Source organism: Manacus candei, unplaced genomic scaffold, assembly GCF_025592945.1.
Source record: "Manacus candei isolate 608988 ecotype Guabito, Panama unplaced genomic scaffold, ASM2559294v1 h1tg000151l, whole genome shotgun sequence".
Taxonomy (NCBI): domain Eukaryota; kingdom Metazoa; phylum Chordata; class Aves; order Passeriformes; family Pipridae; genus Manacus; species Manacus candei.
In genome coordinates, this window is record NW_026138199.1 from 1,496,955 (window position 1) to 1,522,302 (window position 25,348).

Sequence of the window (25,348 nt, forward strand, 5' to 3'; positions counted from 1 at the left end):
GTGCCATTGTCCCATTATAAAGCCACTGTCGTGTTGTTATTGTTATATTGTCATTTCATAAAATGACTGAAAACATGAAGGTTTTATGGGAAATGCTTAATCTTGGATACTTGGGATTATTAACTGAAAAGGACTCTCGGCACCATTTTATGTTATTTTTATTTATTCAGCCACCCAGCCCTTTGTTCTCTAAGCTCCCAGGAGCAGATAACATTTCACAGCCTTATCACAGCTGGGAACAGCAGTGAGGGCACAGAACCTGCTTTGGTTCCCTTCCTGCCTCTTTGATTCATGTTTGTTTGGGCCAAGACAGAATCCCAGGACATGCTGAGCTGGAAGGGACCCCCAAGGGTCATGGAGTCCAACCCTCAGCCCTGCACAGGCCCAGCCCCAAGAGTCACCCCCTGTGCCCCAGAGGATCAGCCAAACCCTCCTGCAGCTCTGGCAGCCTTGGGGCTGTGCCCACTGCCCTGGGGAGCCTGGGCAGTGCCCAACCAGCCTCTGGGGGAAGAACCTTTGCCTGAGATCCACCCTGAGCCTGCCCTGACACAGCTCCAGCCACTCCTACAGATCCTGGTGCTGGTTATCAGAGAGAAGAGACAAGAAATCCTCTGTTCTTGGCCCCTCCTGGAGGAGCAGAGCTCACACCACCAGTTCCACTGGAGCCCTGGCCAAGCTCCTCAGCAGTGAGAAACCTGGAGGGACACAGGAACAAGATGGTTTGTCCTTCTGTGAGGGACAAATGCAAAATGAGGCAGGATCTGACCCCAAATAACCTGGTAGCAGTTCTGCAGCACAGGACCTGGCTTGGCTGGGGGGACCAGGGAAATGAGAGGTGCAAACATCACCTGCAGGCACCTCCAACAGCCTCAGGACCTCCACGTGAAGGAAGCTGGGAAGCAGCTGGAGAGAACCCTGAGGACAGCAACAGGAATGATCAGAGGCCTGGTAAGACATTCTCCAAAGGAAGACAGGAGGAGAGGGCAGGTTCAACTTAGAGAAAGGATCGATGTGTGAGGCTGTGAAGGATTGTACAGAAAGGACAAGGATGTGCTCTGTGTGCCTGAGGTGGATAAGGAAGGAGGAAATGAACTCAAACCACACAAGAGAGACTTGTGGCAGCACCTGAAAAGCCCTCCCAACGGGATGGATAAGGAAACACTGCTATAGATTGCCTGAGGAGGTGTGGAGTTTCCATCACTGGGAGTCTTAGAAGGTAAGGAAATATCTCCCAGGGCTATCAGTCCATCCCCTGCACTGGTAACTCCATTTATCACGGCTGCCTGGCCCTGAGGGAACCTGCTGCCTTCCCCTGGAGCTGCCCCAGGAGCAGGACCTGGCTGAGGAACCTCTGCTCACTGGCCAGCAAGCCAAGAGCAAGAAAACTGGAAAAATGCCAAAGAATGGAGACAGTCTGTGTGCAGAAACATTGAGAAGTAAATCCCCAGAATAAAGGATGGCAAAAAATCTCCCTGCCCCCAGGCTGGGGAAAATGAGAGTGCAAAGAGCTTCATCAAGGCTTGGCTTTGAGGTGAGTCCCCCAAAAGGGCAGGTACAGCACGGGCAGAGCCCTCCTTGCTGTCCTGTGTCCTGCTTCCCCCTCGGGACAGAGGTGACAGACACAAGTCCAGAACCAAGGATGTCTTCCAGGACCATCAGACCAAGAACGACCAAGTGTCTGGTGTTTTTTCCACATAAAAAGAAGCTGGAAGTGAATCACCCCCAGCCCATGGCACCCCCAGATGTTCAGCTCTTTGCAGTGGGGTGGTCCTGACCCACCGCAGCCCGCAGGTTTCCAGAGGGCTGGATTGCTCCCTCTCTCCCGAGCCCCGGGCGGGACCGGCTGCCCCGGGAGCTCTGGAGGGCCCCGGGGATGGCTGGCAGGAGGAAGGCGCTGCCTGGCCGGGTCTGTGGCAATGCCAGCTTGCCCTCTAGTGGCCCTGCTCCCAAACGTCCCTCCGGCTGCACGGGGCGCTGGGATTGGGAATGGTTTTCCAGAGCTGTTGAGGAGCTGGGGGGAACGGGAGGCGCATCTGCTTCAAATCCCCTTCCTTCCTAAGGGGCTTCGCCCCCCTCATGTTCGTACAGTTCACTGTGTTTGGCACCCGGCTGAGCTGCCTCCTCCTCCTCCTCCTCCTCCTCCTCCTCCTGAGGAGCTTCAATTCCTGTGGCCAGAGAGGGGTTTGGGAGGGCTGGAGCACCAAGGGGACCCTCTGCAGCAGCAGGGAAAGGGAGTTACTTTGCAGCCCGGGCGACCTTTGCTCTCCCTTCCAGCATTTATTGAAGTTTGGGACAAGTGGGACGCTCCTGCTGCAGAAACCTGCTGCCACCCCCTCCCTGGGGGTGTAACTGGGGAACCCCAGAGCAGCTGCACTCAGGGTAAAGGACATCATCCCACAGGGAGATTACGGGTAAATCTGCTGAAGAGAAACAATTACCCTCCCAGGGCTAAATGGAGGACAAAAAGGAGAAGTGTTCACAGCAGAGGGAGAGGGCTCAGCTTCCCAGGGCTCCCCGTGCTGTGGGACCTGGGGGCTGGATGGACATCTCTGCCCTGCAGACCTGGGGGCAGGAAGGCACCTCATCTGCAGATGGGCTTTCCCAGCCCCCCTCACTGGGGGAGTCCGAGCACTCCAGCCCCAAAAACCTCTGCCTTCCCACCCTGGATCCCTGGAGAAGCCCCTCCACAGGTGCTCACACAGCCACAACCCCGGATGGATGGACTGGGAATGAGAGGCTGGAAAGCAGGGCTGGGAAGGGCCCTGGGGGTCCTGGTGGTGCCAGTTGTCCCTGAGTCAGCAGTGCCCTGGCAGCCAGGAGGGCCAACCCTGTCCTGGGGGCATCAGGGGGGGATTGTCCCGCTCTGCTCTGCCCTGGGGCGGCCTCACCTCAACATTGGGGCAGTTTGGGGGGACACAATGGAGGGAAGGGATTGAGCCACTGGAGAGTGTCCAAAGGAGGGCAAAGAGATGGGGAAGGGCCTGGATTTGAAGCCGTGTGAGGACACTGAGGGCACTTGGTGTGTTCAGCTGGAGCAGAGGAGACTGAGGGGAGACCTCAGTGCAGTTCCAATTCCTGGGCAGGGGCAGAGGAGGGGCAGGGACTGAGCTCTGCTCTGGGGGAGCAGGGACAGCACCCAGGGAACGGCTGGAGCTGTGTCAGGGCAGGCTCAGGTTGGATCTCAGGCAAAGGTTCTTCCCCCAGAGGCTGGTTGGGCACTGCCCAGGCTCCCCAGGGCAGTGGGCACAGCCCCAAGGCTGCCAGAGCTGCAGGAGGGTTTGGCTGATCCTCTGGGGCACAGGGGGTGACTCTTGGGGCTGGGCCTGTGCAGGGCTGAGGGTTGGACTGGATGGTCCTTGGGGGTCCCTCCCAGCTCAGCACATTGTGGGATGCTGTGAAGCCCCTGCCTGTGACCCCTCCAGCAGAGCAGTGTGGAGGAGCATCCCTGCTCACAGCACTGTGTGGAAAGTGTTAAATGATCCCACTCTCCTTCCCCTGTGAATAGATTTTGCTCTGCTCTCCTGCAATGCTGTTTATCAGCAATTGCAGGCTCTAAAATCCCTACTTTACAAGTGCAGCATAACCTGCCAGTTATAATTGGTTGAATTATACCTCATCCCTGATGCAACTCTTGATGAGTCGCCGCCTCAGCCAGAGAACTGATAGGAGACAACTTTATGGCTCTCTTGGAAAACACAATTATAAATTGCATCCCCACCACAGGCCCTGGGAAAGGTTTAACTGTTTCACTGCTGCTATCAAGGCAAGAGGGATTCACTGCTAGTCTCTTCCCAGCAGGAAGGGAAAAGAGGAGAGAGAAATCACTGATAAAGACGTTCAGAGTGATCTGATAAGAAACAACCAATAGGAAAAAAGGGATGTACTGGCCTAGTTCCCATTTACACGAGGGCTTCCCAACAAACAGGAATGGGATGAAGTGTCTCTTGGCAGGAGAGCTGCAGGGCAAGGAGAGGTACCAGGGTACCCACTGGGTTTGGCCACCATGAGCTCTGCAGCCTTGTGTGGGTCAGGTTATCTCCTGATCCCAGCCCTGCTGGAGCCACCCTGGTCCCAAATCCTTCATTGGGATGGATGGCCTGCTCAGAGCTGGTCTTTCTGTTATTCCTCTTTTCCTCTCCAGCTCTACACAGTTGGAATTGGGAAACAACTCTCCCCAGGGCTGAATGCCCAGTGCAGACAGAACCAGGACGACTCAGGGGGTGCAGCCCCTCCCCTGCATGGCCCAAGGGACTGGGGGCCTGGTGGTGTCCTGGGGAGGACCAGGGTTGATGGATCAGCCACAGCAGAGCAGCCCAGCCCACATCAATCACCCTCCCAGGCCCTGGGTGCCAGTGCTCCCAGGCACTGCCAGGAAGGGGGTCCAGGAGCCTTTCCTCTGCTGCCAGGGTTGGGCTTTGGGTGCAGCAGGACCTGCTCCTGCAGCCCTACAGCAAAGGCATCCTGAGCTGCTCCTGAACTGTGCCCAGCCACTGCAGGGGGTTAAATCCTGCTCCAAGGTCAAGCCAAGTTTATCACTAATCCTTGTATCCAAACCTGCCTGGGTTTTGTGCTGCTCTTGAGTGATATAACAGGAACAGAGGGGCAAAGCCCCCCCAGCCACAACCAACCCTGCCAGGCTTTCAGCCAGGGGGCACTTCCAAACTGCATCCCTTGTCTTCAAAGACAGAATTAGTTCCCTTTCAAAAACAGAGTGAAAGAAATATGTCTTGACTTCAGTTTAGTCATTTGAAATGGGCCTGGAAGCAGCTGCCTGTCCTGGTCATCCCTGTGCTCCAGGAAGAACAGTTCTTCTGCAGGAGGTTCCCAGAGAAGCTGTGGCTGCCCCATTCCTGGAAGGGTTCAAGGCCAGGTTGGACAGGGCTTGGAGCAACCTGGGCTAGGGGAACCCATGGCAGGGGGGTGGATTTAGATGATCTTTAAAGTCCCTTCCAACCAAACCATTCTGTGAGTCTGTGGTTCTGGAAGACCATTAGAAAATCCCAGCAAGTGCACCAGGTCTCCTTGTTAATTAAGTTAATTAAGTGAGACCTTTAATAAGGCTCTTCAGAAGCAAATGTGAATTGTGCTGGGGAATGTGCTGGGCCTTCCTCAGCCATAAACCCTTCCTGTAACACCGTTCAGGGTTTACTCTGCAAATGGCCCAAAATCATCTGGGAGGGAGCTGCCCTTGTACCCTGGGAAACACTTCACCCTTCCCCACTGATCCCAAACTGACCTCACTGACTGGCCTTTTCAAAACCTGGAGGGCTCCCAGCAGCTTGAGAGAAAGCTCTGGGAAGCCTCTCCTGGTGCTGCCTCTGCTGGTCTCTGGCTCCCCAGCAGCACCTCAGCTCAGACCTGCTGGAGGCTCCAGCTGGTGACCCCGAGCCCAGCCCTGGCAGAGCAGCCTGGGGCACAAAGGGAGGCCACACAACTGCCCAGAGGCCGTGCAGGCTCACCTGGGGCAGGGCTGGATGGGCAGGGAGGGTTTCCCCAGGGGTGCTGGATCACTGCCCAAAGCCATCAGATGGGTGCTCCTGGGCACATCCCCAAGAGACTTGGCCAGGTGTGGCCATACCCAAAATATCCCTTCCCAGCAGTGCCCACCCCCAACACAGGGTTCTCCAGCCACAGCCACGGCTCCCTCTGCCCCTCCAGCCCTCAGGGAGGATCTGCACCCCAGGCAGGGCCCACGTGGAGCAGCTCCTGCTCTGCCTGCTCCCCACCCTGTGTCTGCACAGGCACAGCCAGCGGCTCAGTCCAGCATCCTGCTCCCTCCAGGCTTCTCCCCTTGGAGCTTCCAGCAGGAAAGGTTGCATTTAGTTTTCATCCCAGGGAGAAAAAACTTCAGGGCTTTTCCTGAGCCTCTCTAACCCTGAGTGCCCCAGAGAATGGTGCTGCCAACCTGGCACGGGGTGAGTCACAGGAGGCTGGAGGTCACCCACCTTCCCTGCACCTTCTTCCCTCCCCACTCAGCTCCTGCTGACTCAGAAGCATCTTGGAGCAAATCAACCCATCTCCTCTTTCCAAATCCTTTGAAATACAGGCCCAGAAATATTTACAGTCTCTCTGCCTGTCCCTGACCTTCAGCTTTTATTTGCCTACGTAAATTTTGTTCTATTCTGGAGCTACAAGTTTCATATCAGGGCAGTTCAATCTTTATGAGGATAAAGTGTTTGCAGGGCTCTTAAGCAGCTTAACGTAAGCATGTGTGGGAAAGATTAACAGCTTTGCAAGTCGGAGCAGTTAAGTGACAATATAAAGAGAAAGGAAAGGGGAAAACACCATCAATCTAAAGCAGCACCAGGAATATCTGAGATGAATTACTGAGGGGAACCGGCTGCCAAGCCCAGCAGTGCCTCAGGGAGATGCTCTGATGACCAGTGGAGCCTTCTCAGGGGAAAGGGAGAGACTGAGCAGCTGGGAGGGATCATCTTCTCTACAGCTCCCAAATTTGAGAAATAATAATTATCCCTTGATATTTCGAGACCATCACAGCAAACACACACATTGGGTTTAAGGAAACCAGCTTAAAACAACCCCTCAAATTCCCTTTCCTGGAGCTTTCCAGGGCAACACCCACAAGGGAGCCCTGTGAAACCTCCTGCTTTGGTCCCAAACATCTGCCCTGGCTCAGGGCAGGACTCGGGTGGGAAGGGACTTCCTGAGCTCACCTGGGCCTATCCCAATGTTCTCCAGCTGTCCCCTCTGCAAGGACAGGGCTCTCGATGCTGCCTGGGGGAACATCTCGTGGTTCACCAGGACACACGGGGATGAGGAGGGAGACATGGACACCCCCAGACCTCTTGCAGAAACAAGGCAAACCCTCCAGCCAAGAGCCCTGTGATCCCCCGGCCCAAAACCTCGGGATAAACTGGAGGTGACCCCCAACACTGATTTCTGAGTTCCCTGAAGGATTGGCACATTTCTGACCATCACTTGGTGTTCTGTTCCAAGCAGACAGTTGAGTGGAGGAAGGAGGAGGCAGATCCTTAGCACAGCTAATTCTGGGCTTCTTCAAGCCACTGCCAAGCCCTCGGAGATCAAAGTCATCCACAGGCTGTGGCTGCCCCACAGGGCTCAGGAACCAGCTCCCTCCTTGTCTCCCCATTCGAAGCAGCTCATGGGACACTCACCCTTCTTTCTGCTGAGGAAGAGTTCCCAGGGGGTTATTGCAGGGCTGATGGACACAGAGACCACCTCATCAGAGACCCAGTGCTCTCCCCAGGGCATGAGGCAGCAAAAGAGCAGTTAAGAAGTGTCAGAAGACAAGCCAAACATCACAGGCTGGGTTTTATTTCTGTCAGTCACTGCACCTGCACAAGGGAACAAAAACCCCTGTCAAGAGGTTGGTTGCAAAGCACAGAGTCATGCAAGGACAGAGGCTTTTATGACCTCTGGAAACCAGCTGAGGTCTGTGTCCTTGACTTCCCTGCCATGCAGTTAAGGGATGATTGTGCCTGTCTTCCAAGACATGGGGCTGGTTTAGTGATGAATGGCTGCAGGTGTTGCTGGTGATGCCCGTGGCCATTGGCTGTTTGGCTCCAGGGTTTAATTGCACAGCCAAAGGGAGCCACAGAGCAATGTTCCTGCTGAAAGAGGAAACACGAGGCAGCAGGAGAAACAGGGACCAGCACTGGAGGTCAGAGAGCAAATGCTGGAGATGCTCTTGCCAAAATCAATCACTTTGACAGTGAGAGGAGACTCCCCTGAGGCTGCCCTGGGACAACTCCCAGAGCTTGGGTTTGCCAGGAGAGTGTTTGCTGGGTGCAAAGTACATATTGCAAAATTAATGATGCTCATTCTGTAAGGGCTCCCTTTCCCCTCCATGTCTCACTCTCTTCCTTCTCAGCCCCTTCCACTGCACACAAAGAGCAGAGAGAGGAAACCCCCTGGATGTCAAAGCAAAGATCAGGAGGTGACAATCTCCACCTTGACATTGCTGACTAGGGATTTGATGCCAAGGGCAGAGTAAATATTTCAGAGCAGGGCACTCTCACACATCCCTGGAACCCAAACTGCCCTGGCTGGCAGGAAACTGGACAAATCCCAGCTGATGGTTGACATTCAACCCCGATTTTGTCAGGTAATTTTTCCCCTTGGAGAGCCTGGTAGGAGGCCTGGCCCTCCTGGCCCTTGTCCTGCTGCCTGGGCTTTTCCCCTACCATCTGACCTTCTCCAAACATGTTGTGCATGAGTCATTCCTGCCTTTCTGGGATCCAAAAGATGTAGAGGTTAGTGACAGACACCTGCTGCCTGGAAAGCTTCAACAACAACATCCTCTGAAGCACCAGCAGTAGAGCTGGGGAGCGTTTGTGGATGGACAATATCTCTCTTGGAAAATGTCTGCACATCAAAGCAGAACTTTTCCTCCAGGGTGGTGCTTTTGACAAATTTCAGCATCGGATAAAAAGGTGGAACCAAAGTCTTTGGGTGAGGTCAGAGGGCTCCACTGCAGGGCTGCTGGAATTTCCCTTTATGAGGAAGCCCAGAATTGCAGTAGCACCCAAACATCCAGATTTCATCAAACCAGAGGAGTTTGTTTATCCTGATGTGGGACCTTTTCCTGTGTTTTTGTTCTCTTTTCAGTTCAGACCCAAAGAGCTCCGTGCCAGTGGAACAGGACATGTGACTTCAAAGCAAAACCTGCTGGGTGAAAATTGCCCCAGGTTCCCAGGGCCCAGGGCAGTGACAGAGAGCTCCCCAGGACAGAGCAGTGCACTGGGAGGTTAACAAGCTCAAGAACTATTTCAGTGCCTGGTGTGTTCCTCTGCTCCCTAAGCCAAGTCCAGGCTGTTTTCCAGGGAGAATAACCCCCCCCTCTGTGCATCAAGGGAAATCTGCACTATGCAAACAATAAAGATAACAGGGACAGATAACTTTGCAGGCTGTTGTTTTTTACATCTTGGCAGGAATATAAATAAGCCTGAACAGTTGCCTTAGAGCTGGGAGAAGCCTGTGGATGGGGCTGGAAATCAATGTGCCAGGCAGGAGTGCTGGGGCTGAGTCAGCTCCTCACTGCACAGGAACCTTTCCCTCCCTCCGTTCATCCCTCCATCCCTCCATCCATCCCTCCTTCCATCCATCCATCCATCCATCCATCTCCAACCATCCATCCCTCCATCTTTCCTTCCATCCCTCCACCCATCCATCCCTCCTTCTATCCATCCCTCCATCCATCCCTCCCTCCAACCATCCATCTCTCCATCTTCCCATCCATCCATCCATCCCTCCATCCCTCCATCCATCCATCCATCCCTCCTTCCATCCATCCATTCCTCCATCTTTTCATCCATCCCTCCATCCCTCCATTCCTCCATCTTTTCATCCATCCCTCCATCCATCCTTCCCTCTCTCCCTCCTTCCATCCCTCCATCTGTCCATCCATCCCCCCATCCCTCCCCCCCCCCAGTGTTTGTTTCCAAGGTAACCATCCCCACACTGCCCAGGATTTCTCCCATCTCAATTCCAGGCTGGTGCCTCCAGATTTGTGGCCATGTGACAGCCAGCTTTGGGGAAATATAGTGCAGGGGAACAAACCATCCCAGGGCTGTATGTGGGGCAGTGGGAGATCTCCATGGCCAGGTTTGCTGCCCCTCTCAGCCCAGGAAAGGCAGGTTTCCCTAGAAGAGGTTTCTTTGGAAATGCACTGGGTTTGGTGACACCTGTAGGGACAGGGAGGGGGTCACAGGGGTGTTTGCACCCAGAGCTCTCCTGACACAGGTCTCTTGGCCCACATCACTTCCCTGCCTCATTCATTCCAGATCTGGAAAAGGAAAGACTTCAAAAGTTCTTGTGCAGGAATGAATCCTCCTTCCCAGCCCACTCTGAGTCCTGGGAACAGCCCAGTGCTCCGAGCTGTGCTGATCCAGCTTTGATGGCCAATTCCACGAGAAAGGCAACCTAAAGCTTCCAACATCTGAGCCCTGGATTTTGCAATATTAATGATGCTCATTCTGTAAGGGGCTCCCTTTCCCCTCCATGTCTCACTCTCTTCCTTCTCAGCCCCTTCCACTGCACACAAAGAGCAGAGAGAGGAAACCCCCTGGATGTCAAAGCAAAGATCAGGAGGTGACAATCTCCACCTTGACATTGCTGACTAGGGATTTGATGCCAAGGGCAGAGTAAATATTTCAGAGCAGGGCACTCTCACACATCCCTGGAGCCCACACTGCCCTGGCTGGCAGGAAACTGGACAAATCCCAGCTAAAATCAGATGCACATTTTTAACATCTCAAGAGCTACAACTGAAATAGCTTCCCAGGCAATGAGCTGGACAGGGGTTACCTGAAGGATCATGGGATTCTCCAGCTCTTTTGTCACGTTTGGCAGTTTGCAGCCAGAGTTCAAGTGAAGGATGGGTTTCCAACCAGAAGAGCTTTGGCCAATGGTGTGTTCCTGCGAGGACACGAAGACCAAGACACCTCCTGCTCTGACCAGGCCACTCTGAGGAGCCTCATCCCACAGCCAGAGCCCCCCTGGGCCTGGCTCAGCTGAGCTGGCCCTGAACTTACCCAAGGGTTGAAATCCCTGCAGCTCAGGTCCATGGGCAGCTTTCTGCCAGGGAAAACCATCAAATCCTGGGCTTGTAAGAGACTGGCTGAGAACCATTTATTGAGCTGCTGTTATTTCTAAATCAAGATGCAACTTCTGCACACAGAGGGTTTGTTACGTTAAGTCAAATTCTTGCTTTTGGCTCTCTGGGCTCTGCCATGACAGATTAATACTGATTGAATAAAAACTCAAACCTTTCTGGGACATTTTCTCTATGGTCAATTCCTTGCCTTTACTCTGAGAAGCTGGGAAGAGAGTCCCACCTTAGTGACATTGAATTTCAACCCCACATTTTCAACATTAGCCTTTCTCTAGGATGGATTTGTTCTTACAGGTAACATTTTAATAGCTGTAAAATTAAGAATAACTTCTCTCCAGTACAATCAGCCCAATCCCCTAGAAGGAAATCCACTCAGATACCAACACCCACTGCAGGCAGATTATCTGCTCTTCTGCATGGTAAGAGTTGTAAGAATTGAATTTGAAAGGAGAGAGAAATTCTCACTGAGTTATTTAAACAGAATATGTTTCTCAGAAGACAAGTGAAGGGTCTGGTAATGCCTTCCCCCAGGTCCTGGGCACTGCCCACAGCAGGAAAACAGGAAAGCTGGGCAGAAACTTGCCCAGGTTTTGTGGTGACATGCAAAGGGGTGAAATTTGTGTCAAATTAAGGTACCTCTGTGCCCTGGAGTGGGGTGTGGGCTCTGATGGGTCCCTTGCACCTGCCCCAGGATTTTCCTGTTCTCAGCAAAACCAGTCTCAGTGTCAGGTTTCCAGAAGAGCTGCTGGCTGTGGTCCATCCCAGAGCCACAGATGTCCAGGGGAGCATCCTCTGCTCCCCTTCCTCCTGGCTGTCCCTGTCCTGGATGTCCCCAGGAAGGGCTGAGACCAGGGACAAGGTACTGGAGGGCTGGGAGGACACATATGGGAGGGACAGGGGACCAGCCCTGCAGCCAGCACAGGGTGTCCTCCTGCCCTTCCTCCTCCTCACAGGGTTAAAAGGGCCATGAAACAGCGGCAGAGCAGCCCCAGTGCCCAGCAGCAAAGTGCTGGAGGGGTTTTCCCAACCATTCCCTTGGAGCACTTCAAAAGAGCCTGGGGCAATACCCTCCTCTGCAGGACCCCATGGCCTGGGAATGATGTCCTTGGGCACCAGGTGCTTTGTGGGCAGAATTCCTGCAGAGTTGGGCAAGAACCAGCCCTCCCAATCTGCCCTTCCCACCACAGACCCCCCTCTCCAACCATCATGCAACCCCCTCCCCTGGGTACACAACCCCTCCCCTGGGTGCCTGTGGCCCCTTTGATGCTAGGCCAGTGCCCCTCCAGCCATCCTGGCTCACTCCTGGTGCCTCACTGGGATCAGGATTTTATCCAAGCTCCCCTGGGAGCTCTGCTTTTCCTTTGGGAGCTCTGCTTTTCCTTTGGGAGCTCTCTCTGAGGGCTTGGCAGCAGGAGCTCCTGGGCTGTGTACCTGTGACACCGCCTTTCTGGCAGGGACTAGGTCGGGATTTAGGAGGTTGATCGTTCCCAGAGCAGTGGAAATATCCTGACATTTCTCCCTGTCTCTGCTCCTGTGCTGCAGACAGAGTGTTCCTGATCTCTGCCTCCTGCCTGGAGCTCAGGCACTCTGGGGACTCGCAGGGCTCTGCCTGGGGCAGGTTCCCTCCAGCCTGGCCCCAGCACGCCCGGGGTGACCATGGCAATATGTTTGCCACCAGCACACACTCCCATTTCAGCTTTTAATAGAAGTTTGCTCTTCATGGGCTTTGTCTCTGCCTGGTAATTGTTGGGATCTTCTCCAGGAGCTCATCTCTCCTAAGGAACACGGGCTTTGTTGAGGTTGTGCAGGGGGTGCAGCTCCAAGGGCAGGGCAGTGCCCACCCAGACACGAGGGAGGGTGGGAGAAAGGGGCCTCTCCTTGGACATGGAGGGGCTGGAGCGTGTCCAGGGAAGGGAAGGGAGCTGGGAAGGGGCTGGAGCAGCAGGAGGGAGCTGGGGGAGCTGGGGGGGCTCAGCCTGGAGAAAAGGAGGCTCAGGGGGGACCTTCTGGCTCTGCAACCCCCTGACAGGAGGGGGGAGCCGGGGGGGGTCGGGCTCTGCTCCCAGGGAACAAGGGACAGGAGGAGAGGGAACGGCCTCAGGCTGTGCCAGGGGAGGCTCAGGTTGGATATTAGGGAAAAATTCTTCACTGGAAGAGTGGTTAATCATTGGAATGGGCTGCCCAGGGAGGTGGTGCAGTCCCCATCTCTGGAGGTGTTCAAAAATCAAGTAGACATGGCACTTCAGGGTGTGGTTTAGTGGGCACGGGGGTATCTGTGTAAAGTTTGAACTTGATGATCTTGGAGGTCTTTCCCAGCCTTAATGGTTCTGTGACTCTGTGAAAGGCACTGGGGAAGCCATGGCTGAGGGGTGGGTGAGAGCAGGTTGCACAGTGGATATTTTGGCCAGGAGAGGGGTGGGTGCTCTGGAAGGGCCACCAGGACTGTCCTAGCCAGGAGACAGGATGAGAGCAGTGATTTCTCCCTGGTTTTGGAGAACTGTGGCTGCTGGCTGGAGGTGCTGAGAGGGGAGGAGAGGGAAGAAAGGACCCAAAGGCAAGAGAGCACTGGGCTGGCAGGGCAGAGGGGCTGCTTTTTGCCCCAGGATTTACTGCTCAGTTCCGATCCAGCCCTGTGGACCATCAAATCCTCCCCTCTGTCCAATCCTTCCCGTAAGAGCAGATGCTGCTGGGGGTCCTCAGGCACACCCTGGGCACAGGCTCTGCTCTGGAGGAGCTGCCCTGCAGCTCACAGGGGTTTGCTGCTGCCAGAGCCAGGAGGAGCTGCCCCGGGGCTGCTCCCCCTGCTCTCACCCAGCAGGGATCCCTCTAAACCTGTCAGCAGGAGGCTCCTGAGGAGTGCAGAGTGTTCCTGGGGCTGTGACTGCTCCCCTGGAGCCCGCCTGCCCTCGGGGTGCCAAGCTGCTGCTCCTGCCCTTGGAGAGGAGCCAGCTCTGCAGCATCACAGCTCAATTCAGTGACTCCAGCAGCTGCACCGGGAAGAGCTTTGACAGGAGACAGAAAGGCAGGGGGGTGGGGAAGGGGGCAGGGGGAGCTGTGGGGTTCCTGTGTCTCACACAGTGTGTCCCACCAGCGGGGTCAGATGAGGGGTTAACATCCCTTGGGTTCTCTCTGGGGCTGGGAGCACCGTTGTGGGACACTCCCAGTCCTGTGCAGGCCCAGCCAAGGCTGGCAGATGGTTCCTGGGCCTGACCCCTGATCCAGGACCAGCTCCTTGGCCGTGGGGCAGCAGGAACCCCCAGCTGTGCAGAGGGGCAGGAGCCCCACGGCCACGAGAGCCAAGGAAACACAGTCAAATGAAGAGCTGCACACCCTTGTTTTCCTCTGGAGGATCTGCTGAGGACTTCTCCTCCCTTTCTTCAGCACATCCCACCCCTGTGCTCACCAGTTGAGCTGGCAGTAAACCAAAACCAAAACCAAACCCCAAAGCTTTGCCCTGTGCCTCACCACACAGTTCCTTTCCTCCTCCAAACCCCTCTGTGTTTTCCCTGAGTCTCCTGGCTGTGAAGGTTTATTTCTGTGTCAGTGCTCTCACCGCCTGCTTGGAGATTTGTGCTCTTGCTGTCCTTCCCAAGGGAATGTGCTCACCAAAGCATCCAGGGAGGAAGGACACGTTACAGCTCAGGGCACAAGAAGATCCCTGTCTGGTCCTTTATCCCTGAATCAGCTGGAGCACCGAGTCCTCCACATCAGCCTGGGGCTGGCCCAGCTCTCTGGGACACCAGGGCTCTGCACTGGGCTGACACCATCACACAGGCTTCAGCAGCAGTGGGAAAAATGGATTTTCTTGATAAAAAGTAAAAATAAACAAGAACAGCATGGATAGTGTGGGAATGAAGATGCTTTAGATGCACTGAGATGGGATTTCATCATTCCAACAGAGAAAGGGGAGAAAGAAGCAGAGACTGAAATGGGAAGCAGTGCTGGTGGGGGTCTGAAGGAAACAGCCTGGGAGCCAGAGGATGCTGGTCAGGCTTTTGTGGGAAGACCTGGAAGTAGTAAAGCAGACAGTGCCCATCAGAGGAGGGTCAGGTTGGATCTCAGGCAAAGGTTCTTCCCCCAGAGGCTGGTTGGGCACTGCCCAGGCTCCCCAGGGCAGTGGGCACAGCCCCAAGGCTGCCAGAGCTGCAGGAGGGTTTGGACAATGCTCTGAGGGACAGGGTGGGATCGTTGGGGTGTCTGTGCAGGGCCAGGAGCTGGACTGGATGATCCTTGGGGGTCCCTTCAACTCAGAGTACTCTGTGATTCTGTGCTTTCCTCTGAGAAGGGGGTTGGTTGCTCCCTGTGCAGTGACTCCCTGGCAGGATGTGCCATGGTGGGACTGCAGCAGCTCTGCCCCAGCTCCTGCTGTCCCCTGACACACCTCACCTGGGCCAGGGCAGTTCCTCTCCCCTCGTGGTCCCTGTGCTGAGATGATTCCTCATGTCCTGCCTCAGGAGCCGTTTCCTCTTTGTGCTGAGAACTTTTCATGGTGGCATCCCTGGACTTCCCTTCCTGGGTTATCATGATGGTTCCTTGAGCTGCCAAAATCATTTCCCTCTTCTGTCTGCAGGGCTGCTGTGCCTGGGCAGTGGAGCTGCTCTGCTCTGACCCATGGACACGCTGTCTCTGGGCACAGAGCCGTGTCCTGGACCTTCTCCAGCTCCTCTGCACATGGACAAGCCCATTGCTTGGCCACCCTTCCTGGAGACACAAACCCAGAGCTGTATCAGCTCAACAAACCACTGTGTCCTCAGGCTGAATCCTCCTGAAAATCGACCAGGCTGAGATGAGAAGCACAACAATTAGTCCATGGTGGTGATGGTATCTCCTCATTCCTCATTTCGGGGAGGGAGCTGGGGGTGGTTGAGACAGGGGGTGGGTAAGAGGGCAGCCCTCCCCTCTGCTGCCATCCCTGCAGGCCTGTGGATCAGCCACTGCCCCGTTTCCAGGGGGGGTGGGCAGGAGAAGACATTTAAATCTCTCATGGGCAGGATGAGAACCTCTGGCTGTGGGTCTGTCTGAGCTCCCCAGGCTGTCTCAGAGGGGCAGGGAGGAACCACCATTCCCACACAGGTTGCTGTTCCCTACCAGGAGCAGAGCTGGACCCTGTGCCTGTGCTGGATGGACTGGCACTGCCCTGTCCCCCTGGAACTGCAGCTGCAGGAATGGCAGGGATGCTTTGACTTGATGATTTTAGAGGTCTTTTCCAACCTTGATGATTCTGTGATCCAGGGGATGTTGTCACCTCTCCCAGACCATGCTGTGACAGACAAGAAGGCACCTGGGGCTGGTCACCACTGGCTTCCAGAGGAGGCCAAGTCAGGAAGGACATGGTGGGAATTTAAGAGAGAGGTTTCAGGGTCTGCACAGGGAGGGTCCATCAGGGTATGGGCAAAACATGTTCAGTCTGAGCTGCCAGCAGCTTGCAGACAGAGGTTGTGGCTCCAGACACTCCTGTCACCCACAGAAACATTCATGATAAAGGCAGGCAATAAAAGCCATGGATGGAAGAATAATTATCCAGGGGCGGGAAGGGAATAAAAAGGGAAAGAGCCTTGATGTAACATAAACATCATAAAAGGCCATAAAAGCAAAGTAAAGGGAAGTGTGAAGGAGACTGAAGGTTGGCAGCAAATGTACATAAACAGAAGGAGCCAGGCTGGAATGGTCTAGAAATAGGGAAGGTTGTGGATGGGCTGCAATGGAGAATAAATGGATGTGAGATGAAAATGAGTGGGGAAATAGATTGATGGAGCAGAGAACGGCACTGAGAGCTGCACTGCAGGGCCAGGGAGTCATGAAAACCCCTGTGAGGGACATTTCTAAAAGCTGAGTGAGAGGGACTGAGGAGGGGGAGAGCAGGGGGAGAGGGGAAGGCAGAGCTCCAGTGGCCAGGAGCAACCATGGGATGGGGAGCAGGGCTGGGGTGGGGAGGACAGGCCAGGCCAGAGAGCCCTGAGGAACTGTCCTGCACTCAGCAGAGGAGATGTGCCTGCTGGGGAAGCTCCAACAATCCATGTCAGGACGTGGATGGAGCCTGCCTGTACCTGCCTGTACCTTCCTGCACAGAGCAGGGGATCCTGAGCCAGCAGGAGCCAGGACACAAGGCTCTCTGGGGGACACAAAGTTCTCCAGAGGACACAAGGCTCTCTGTGGGACACAAAGCTCTCCAGGGGACACAAGGCTCTTGGAGAACACAAAGCTCTCCAGGGGACACAAGGCTCTTGGAGGACACAAGGCTGCCTGGCCAAGGTGGGGCTGAGGGGGACTGTCCCCTCCACACCCTGGACCTGTTTTGGTGTTCTCAGGGTCCCTGATCCCAGGAATGGGAAGGCAGATGGTGCAGCAGAGACCAAGAGGAGCCTCCAGGCACTGATGACATCAGCCTGGAGCACAGGGAGATGTGCTCAGAGCGAGGGGGGAGGGAGGATCCTCCAGCTGCTGCAAGTGCCAAACACTTCTCATTCCTCGTGTGCTCTGATTAACACCTCCACACGCAACAGGGCTGCGAGCAAGGCCTTCCTGAGCTCTGCTAATTATTAAACACACTTCTGTTAAGTTTAACCAGACGTGCTTGTCAGCTGCTGGCAGGAGCAGAATAGTGGGAGAGACTTGTAAACACCCTGGGATGACTCAGGGAAAGCTCTGCCAAGATTCCCAGGCACTGGAGCCTTCGACCTTCAGGTGTCGTTGTCTACCTTGTGTTCCAGCCTGGACCTCTCTGCTCAGAGGAGGGTCAGGAGCAGGGGCTGTGCTGACAGGAACATGTGTTTCAGTGCTGTGGCTCCTCACACCTGCTCTTGGTCACACTGAGATGGTTCCTCAGCAGCACCTCGGCTGTCCTGGGCCTGGCAGCAGCTCTTGGGGGTGACCTGCCCCAAACAGAGGCTCCTGAGAACTCTCTGTGGTGCTGCCTCGAAGCCTTTGGCTGCTCCTCCAGAGCCTGTGTCAGTCTGAAGGAGAGCTGGCAGGGAGCTGTGCCAGCTGCTCCACCAGGGAGGTGGCTTTAGGCTCATAACACAAAAATCTTCTCTTTGGAGGCCATTCAGCCACACTCAGAGCACACAGGCTGCAACCTGCTCCTCTACCTCCCTCCCTCCCCACCTCCCTCAGTGCTCTGGGGCTGTGACCTGCACAGGCAGTGCAATTCAGAGTCATAGAAGAGAACTATAGAATTATTTAGGTTTGGAAAGGCCTCCAAGGCCATCGAGTCCCCCCTATGCCCCATCCCCAGCCCAGAGCACTGAGTGCCATGGCCAGGCCTTCCTTGGACACCTCCAGGGCTGTGGACTCCACCACCTCCCTGGGCAGCCCCTGCCAACACCTGACCATCCTTTCCAGCAAGAAATTCCTCCTGATGTCCAACCTGAGCCTCCCCTGGTGCATTTTGAGGCCGTTCCCTCTCCTCCTGTCCCTTGTTCCCTGGGAGCAGAGCCCGACCCCCCCCGGCTCCCCCCTCCTGTCAGGGGGTTGCAGAGCCAGAAGGTCCCCCCTGAGCCTCCTTTTCTCCAGGCTGAGCCCCCCCAGCTCCCTCAGCTGCTCCTGCTGCTCCAGCCCCTTCCCAGCTCCGTTCCCTCCCCTGGACATTCTCCAGCCCCTCTCCAGTGACTCTCCTGTAATGAGAGGCCATGACCTGGACATCTTCCTCTGCTCCCTGGTTGTTTTACAGCCCCTAATTCATGGTGATCTAGGATGGAGCTATTGCAAACTCCAGTAATCCTATTCAGAGAAAGAAAAATAAAAGTACCATATATACAGCTCAACCAGCCAAAAGCCTGGGAAAATCTGAAACTTCAACTATCAGGTCATATCTTCTCCAATAAATGCTGTAGAACATGCCCTGACAGGTTCAATGTTTACCCATTTTTTACCATGTTCTTTGAAAAGAACAGAAAGAACCCCTTCCCTTGGCATGGCTTTGAGGTCTGGAGGAGCTTTTTGCTCCTATCAAATCCACCTTCAGCACAGGGATCCTACTCCTCAGCAAGAAACAGCAGCACCTGGGTCAGGGCAGCCTCTGGTATCAATACAGGCTGGGGGATGAAGGGATGGAGAGCAGCTCTGGGGAGAAGGACTTGGGATGCAGGAGAATGAAAAGCTGGACATGCCCCAGCTGTGGGCACTGACAGCCCAGAAACCCTCCTGGGCTGATCCCACAGTGTGGGTAGCAGGGAGGGGGGGATTCTGCCCCTCTTCCCCCTCAGGTGAGACCCCCCTGCAGAGCTGCCCCAGCCCTGGGAACAACAGCACAGGGACATGGAGCTGCTGGAGAGAGTCCAGAGGAGGCCCCGGAGATGCTCCAGGGCTGGAGCCCCTCTGCTCTGGAGCCAGGCTGGGAGAGCTGGGGGGGTTCCCCTGGAGAAGAGAAGGCTCCAGAGAGAGCTGAGAGCCCCTGGCAGGGCCTAAAGGGGCTCCAGGAGAGCTGGAGAGGGACTGGGGACAAAGGATGGAGGGACAGGACACAGGGAATGGCTTCCCACTGCCAGAGGGCAGGGATAGATGGGAGATTGGGAAGGAATTGTTGGCTGGGAGGGTGGGGAGGCCCTGGCACAGGTTTCCCAGAGAAGCTGTGGCTGCCCCTGGATCCCTGGAAGTGTCCAAGACCAGGCTGGACGGGGCTTGGAGCAACCTGGGCTGGTGGGAGGTGTCCCTGCCCATGGCAGGGGGTGGGACTGGATGAGCTTCAAGCTCCTTTCCAGCCCAAATCAATGTGTGATTCCATGAGAAAGGATGGATCTGTGGATTGAGATGAACTTCCTTCAGTGCTTCCTGCTGCAGATCTCTCCTGGCTCTGTTCCTCCCCCATCCAAGAGCAACCACTCTGCAGTGTCTCAGTTCCAGGCTGGTGAGGCAGGTCAGTGCCACAGGCAGGTTTTGCCTCCATGGGTTGCCATGAACTCCTCAGGCCAGGGCAGGACCCAGCTGGGGTGGGAATGTCCCAGCTCAGCTGCACAGGGCGAGGCTGGGCACACACCACAGCTCCCCCAGCACTGCTCCACTGGGCTGCACTTTCTGCATATTTTGGGACACCCAATTTACAGGTTAAACAGCAATATATCAACCTGCACACTGACCCAGAAAAACAGGAAGAGAAAATGCTGTGTATTCCTGAGGTGGCCGAGCAGACTCCTCTGCTGGCATGGCCACATCCCCACTTCCTCTATTAAGACATCCACTTTTCTTGCCTTTTTGGTTTTTTTTTTTTTTTTTTTTTTTTACAGAAAGGAGACAGAAAGAGAAATTACTCTTGTTTAACAGTGCTGGGATTTAAGTGGTCCTAATTAGTCATGGGCTAGATGTGCATGAGCTGCTTGTTGCCTGTGCTGCTGTTTTTCACTTAGAGATAATTTTCTTCCAGAGTGGATGACAGGGCTGAGCACAGTCACTTTGGAATAGGAAAGAGCAGACTTTTTAAATTGTTTTTAACATGAAACTTATAGTTTATTGTATCAAAAATCATGAGGGAAACCTGAAAGCCATAAGGGCTACTCCATCCTTCCTGTGTGAATATTTCTGTTAAGCTGGATACAACCACAGAACCGTGACCAGGTTGGGTTGAAAGGATTTGTAATGACCATCATCTTGTTCCAACGTCCTGCCATGGGCAGGGACACCTTCCACTGGAAATACTGTGAGGAAGATGTTACAGATGGTCCTGGATAGAGGACTCTGCAGAGACAACAGCGAATTTTCCAGAGAGAAGCCTGAAAGCCTCATGTGCTGTCCTTGCCAAAGCCCTCGGGCAGGGAAAATGTTAAGAGTGTCAGGAAGGTGACACTGGGATTAGGGACACTCTGGATGTGCACTCCTGGTGAGTGCCAGTTGTTCCTGGGCAGAGGCAGAGGAGGGGCAGGGACTGAGCTCTGCTCTGGGGGAGCAGGGACAGCACCCAGGGAACGGCTGGAGCTGTGTCAGGGCAGGCTCAGGGTGGATCTCAGGCAAAGGTTCTTCTCCCAGAGGCTGGTTGGGCACTGCCCAGGCTCCCCAGGGCAGTGGGCACAGCCCCAAGGCTGCCAGAGCTGCAGGAGGGTTTGGCTGATCCTCTGGGGCACAGGGGGTGACTCTTGGGGCTGGGCCTGTGCAGGGCTCAGGGTTGGACTCCATGATCCTTGGGGGTCCCTTCCAGCTCAGCAGATTCTGGAATTCTGTGATATACAAACTGCTCAGCTCTCTCCAAAGTCCTGTATTTATACCCCTTCTCCCACCAAACCTGCAGTTGGAGGATGTAGCCAAAATGGGCTTTAGCCTGGAAACCAGGCTGTGGGGCTTTGCCAGCAGGGATGTGCTGGATGAACCCTCCTTTTGCGAGTGAGTGGCACAGGTTTAGGACAGGGGCCACGTGGCCCCAATAACCTGGCACAGTGTCTGTGCCCACAGGGCTGTGGGGGTGGCTGGCAGCCAAAACAGTGCCCAGAATGGCATAGCAGGGCTTTTATTTTAAGGTTGCCCTGTGCAGTGCCACACAATGATACACAGTCCCACGATAAGGAATGTTAATAATACTCCCCTTTCTGCCAGGAATAGAGTCCCTATCTCCAAACCCCACTGCTCTAATCAGCAGAAACAAAGCCCAGTGGATGAAAACAACAAATCCGGGACCTCGGGAATATTCGGATTCAGGAAAGACTAAATATTTAACTTGTGAGGCCAATGCATCCTGGAATGTATGGGGCACTCCAGGAACAGCTCCCCATTGTCCAGGGGCCACAGGGGAAAGTCCTCTTATCCAGGCCATGTCCTGCAGGGCCACCAGGCTGCCCCAGTGACCCCAGTGCTCACCCTGGGGTGGGAGGCCGGGAGATCCTTGCAGAGGTGAGGGTGAGGGTGTTTTCCATGAGGGCTCTCCCAGCAGGAGCAGCTCAGGGCTGCTCAGTGTGGGGTTGCTGTGTCTTTGATCCCTGCAGGAGGACACTCCCAGATCTCTGCCTGCTCTTTCTCCAGGTTGCAGCCTTGTTTGCTGGTTGCTACCACAACCATCCCACATTTATGAGCCCCTGCAGAGATCTTTCTGGCCGAGGGAGCATCTCCCAGCTTCTCCCTTCCATAAGGAAAATCCAAAGAAGCCATGCCTGGCCCATGCTCAGGGGTGGGCAGTGGGAGCCCTGCTAAGCAGGGAAGCACTTGGGCTCAGTTCCCATGGAAGTCAGCCCAGCTCTGTGCTCACAGAGCCCTGCCAGCCCTCCCTGTCTGCAGGACCCTGGGCCACTCCTGCCACTTCTGTGACATCACCACACTGGTCTCACCTGCTCTGAGACCTCTGGGCCCTCTCCAGCTCCTGACACCTGAGTCACATCTCCAGCAAAACTAATACTGAAGATCAGAGGTTTTGCTGCTGAAACCAACTGCCCAGTTCCCGAGTGCTCAGAGCCTGAACTATCCTGGAAACCACCGTTGCCAAAGGTTTGGCTGGGCCCTGAGCAACCTGGGCTGGTGGAAGGTGTCCCTGCCCATGGCAGGGGGTGGAACACAATGAACTTTAAGGCCCCTTCCAACCTAAACCAGTCTGTGATTCCATGACAAAGGTGTCATGAGATTCAAGTCAAGGATCTGCTAAAAGGCTCCTGCTGCCCAGGGCTCTGGGAATTCATGTGGAAGGGGAAGACATGGAAGAAACAACATCCCCTTTCCTGGTGTGTTCATCAGGGGCCATCTCTGCACTTGTGTCCAGGACAGGGAAGCAGAGAGGATGAGTCCAGGGCCTGCAGAGAGGGGAAGGTGGAGGCTCTGGGGGAGGGCAGTGCCCATCCCTGTGGAGAGGGACCTGGAAATGCCTTTAGCAGATCCCTGGAGAACCCTCAGAGCAGAGCCCTGCCCTTGGTGCTGGTTCCTGCCTCTTCCCACCTGTTTTCCCTCCAGTGGCCACGTGCCTGACCCCGAGGCCCAACCCCTGTGTGCCAGGATCCTGCAGTCACAATGGAACACACAAAACAAATCCCGGGGGGCCGGGGCACCTTCCTGATATTACAAACAAGCATCAAACCAGGGCTCAGACTCCCAGACACAGTTCAGGCTCAGGGAACCCAAGTGTGCCCTTGGTAACCCTGGGGGCACAGGCAGAAGCCCCTGGTTATGTGTCTGTGTGAGTCTGACCCTGGAGATCCAAGGAATTCCTCCACACAAGTGACACACAGGCACTTCCAGGGCAAATCTCACCCAGTCCTGTCATTGACAGTCCAGTGTGGACAGTGTGAAAAGAAAACCTGGGGAAAACAATAAGACACTTCATTTTTCACTAGTTCAATAAATATACATTTTTTCTTTACAAGAAAAGCAGCTCCTGTTAGTGAGGAGAGTGAATTTTGCCTGCTTTGCAAAAGTTCATCCATTGTTCAAAGCAAACTCTCCTGTCCAACATAAACAGGGACTCTTAAAAACATTCTCATCCAAAACAATTGCCACGAGTTTGGATGTTTTCGTGGTCCTCACTCTCCCCTACTGTTTGATCATTATGTTTTACAATATTTTTTCCCCTTCCTCACAGGCTCTGTTCCAGGTGCCCCTGCTCTGGAATTCGTGGCTTCATCACCCAAACTCCTGCATTGAGTGAGATACAATGGAAAGAATGTGGTGGCATTGCCTGTGACTGCCCGGCCCCTCTGGGCTCTTTGCAGCCCCTGGGCAGAGGTCACAGCTGGGCCTGTGGCCAGGCTGAAGGAGCTCAGCTCCACAGGATCATCTCCTTCCTTTCTAGGAATCCCCTTCAGAGTTCTCCTGCAGGTCACCTCTCCCTTGGCCCTCAGTGATGAGCACTTGGCTGTAATTCCTGTGAAGGAACCTTGGGGGTCTGGCTGAGGCTGTGCCGTGCTGGATCCTGCACTCAGGAATGATCTGTGCTCCCAGGACTGACTCTGGCAGTGTGGGAGGCACATGAGGACACGGAGGGATCACGAAGAGAGAAGGGGGAATGATCTTTGGCCAGCTGTGGAGCTCAGCTCTGCCTGCAGAGGAGCAGCCAGGCTCAGTCCTCTCCCCAGCTCTGGCAGATTGTGCAGCTTGTTCCTAAACAGGCTTGAGAGGCTGGGGCTGAAAGGAGAAAATCCCCACCAGAAAACCAGCCCAGAGCAGAACAGGCAGTTCCTTGTAATCCCAAATCCCCCCTCTTCCCTTTCCAAGGGTGTGTAACCAGGAGCAGAACCAGCTCATCTGTTCAAAGTGACACCCAGGGAATCAGGCTCCTTGGGACCTCTGACATCTGGGGATGCTTGGAATGTTTGTTTTTCACTCCTATCATTGCAATTTTTAAGCAATACAAGACTGGGCTGCCCCCAAGTTACATGGTTTGGAGTAGTCACAGAATCATGGAATGGTCTGGGTTGGAAGGGACCTCAAAGCCCATCTGGTTCCCCCCCCTGCCATGGGCAGGGACACCTTCCACCAGCCCAGGTTGCTCCAAGCCCTGTCCAACCTGGCCTTGGACACTTCCAGGGATCCAGGGGCAGCCACAGCTTCTCTGGGCAACCTGGGCCAGGGCCTCCCCACCCTCACAGGGAACAGCTTCCTCTGTATATCTGACCTGTTTCCCCTCTTTCAGTCAAAGCCTTGCATTTGAACACTTCCATAAACTTGGAGCATTCCAGTGGCTGAAGGTCCAATCCAGTACCACGCAGAAAACTCACCTGGCTCAGACTGGTTCTTATCCCCAGTATTGGCTCTGAGGAATGGGCAATGCAGTGGTTTTGCTGCATAAAATACTCGATACAGCAGCAGCAACCAACTCCCAGCTGGCAGAGCTCAGTCAGAGGCAGCATTTCCACTCTCAGGGTAATGTTGGTGACAAAAACACCCTTGGCTGGAGTGTCCCATCCTGTCCCACACAAGTGAAGATGTTCTCTCCCTGTAATTTCCACTCCACATGGATACACAATAGGATGTCACCATGGCAGGGTGACCAGAACTGATATCAGGGGCTCTCAATGCTCTCAGTGGGACTCCCAACTGCTTTTGTCCCATTTTAGTGGTGCTCAGAGGGGTGGCACAGAGTGACATCAATGCACTCAATGCACTTGTCCAGCTCTGCTCTGGGCAGAAATTAAATTATTTAAACCCAGCTTCTCTTTTCCAATTTAACTCTTCAGCATGCAGCAATTTCCAAAAAAAAAAAAAAAAAGGGAAAGAAAAAGAAGAAATGCAGCATTTCTGTTAATTGGGACAAAACAGAGCAGTCCTGTAGGGCCCTCCCTTAATTCACTCCCTGAACAATGTTCACTGATCAGGACTAGAGATTCAATTAAGTACCTTGGGGTGGTAATTCATAAAGGCAGAATAAGGAGTTTGCAGACAATTTGTCTTTCCTTCTCTCCCAGAACGCTCCCGCTGAGCGACAGGGGCTCTGCCTGTAATTGGCAACATTAATACAATTAAGATGCTAATTTTGCCCTGGTTTGCTTCTGTATTCCAGAGGCTCTCACTTCACATCCCTCAACACATTTGACTCTGCTAAATTCCATCATTATTTCTTTCCTCTGGGCTAAGAGAGAAGCCAGAGCCTTCAGACAGGGCAGCTCCCCCAGAGCCAAGGGCTTGTGCTGCTGCTGCCTGAGAAATGGTCAAGGATAAGAAGATGTTGGATCCAGGAGGAGCTGATTGTTTATTTGGATTAAACCAGGGCGTTAATGAAGGTCCCAGGAAAGCACTGGGCACGTGGCAGTAATTAGGAGGAAAAGAGAAAAATAATTACAATCTGCAAACACCCCCACACCTCCTCCTGCCTGCCAAGCCCCCCCAGCCCTCCAGCAAGACAATCCCTGCAGATCC

General features: G+C 54.5%; 1 protein-coding gene across 2 annotated transcripts in view; it reads left to right on the forward strand.

Moving 5' to 3' along the window:
• The first annotated feature begins 610 nt into the window (after window positions 1-610).
• LOC127463170 (uncharacterized) overlaps window positions 611-25,348 on the forward strand; it is a 142,109-nt gene continuing 117,371 nt past the window's right edge. For both annotated transcript variants that reach the window (XM_051772273.1, XM_051772272.1), the window contains exon 1: window positions 611-3,065. In XM_051772273.1, the coding sequence (XP_051628233.1) occupies window positions 1,743-2,936 (1,194 nt within the window). In that variant the 5' untranslated portion in view covers window positions 611-1,742 and the 3' untranslated portion in view covers window positions 2,937-3,065. The remainder of the gene's footprint in view (window positions 3,066-25,348) is intronic.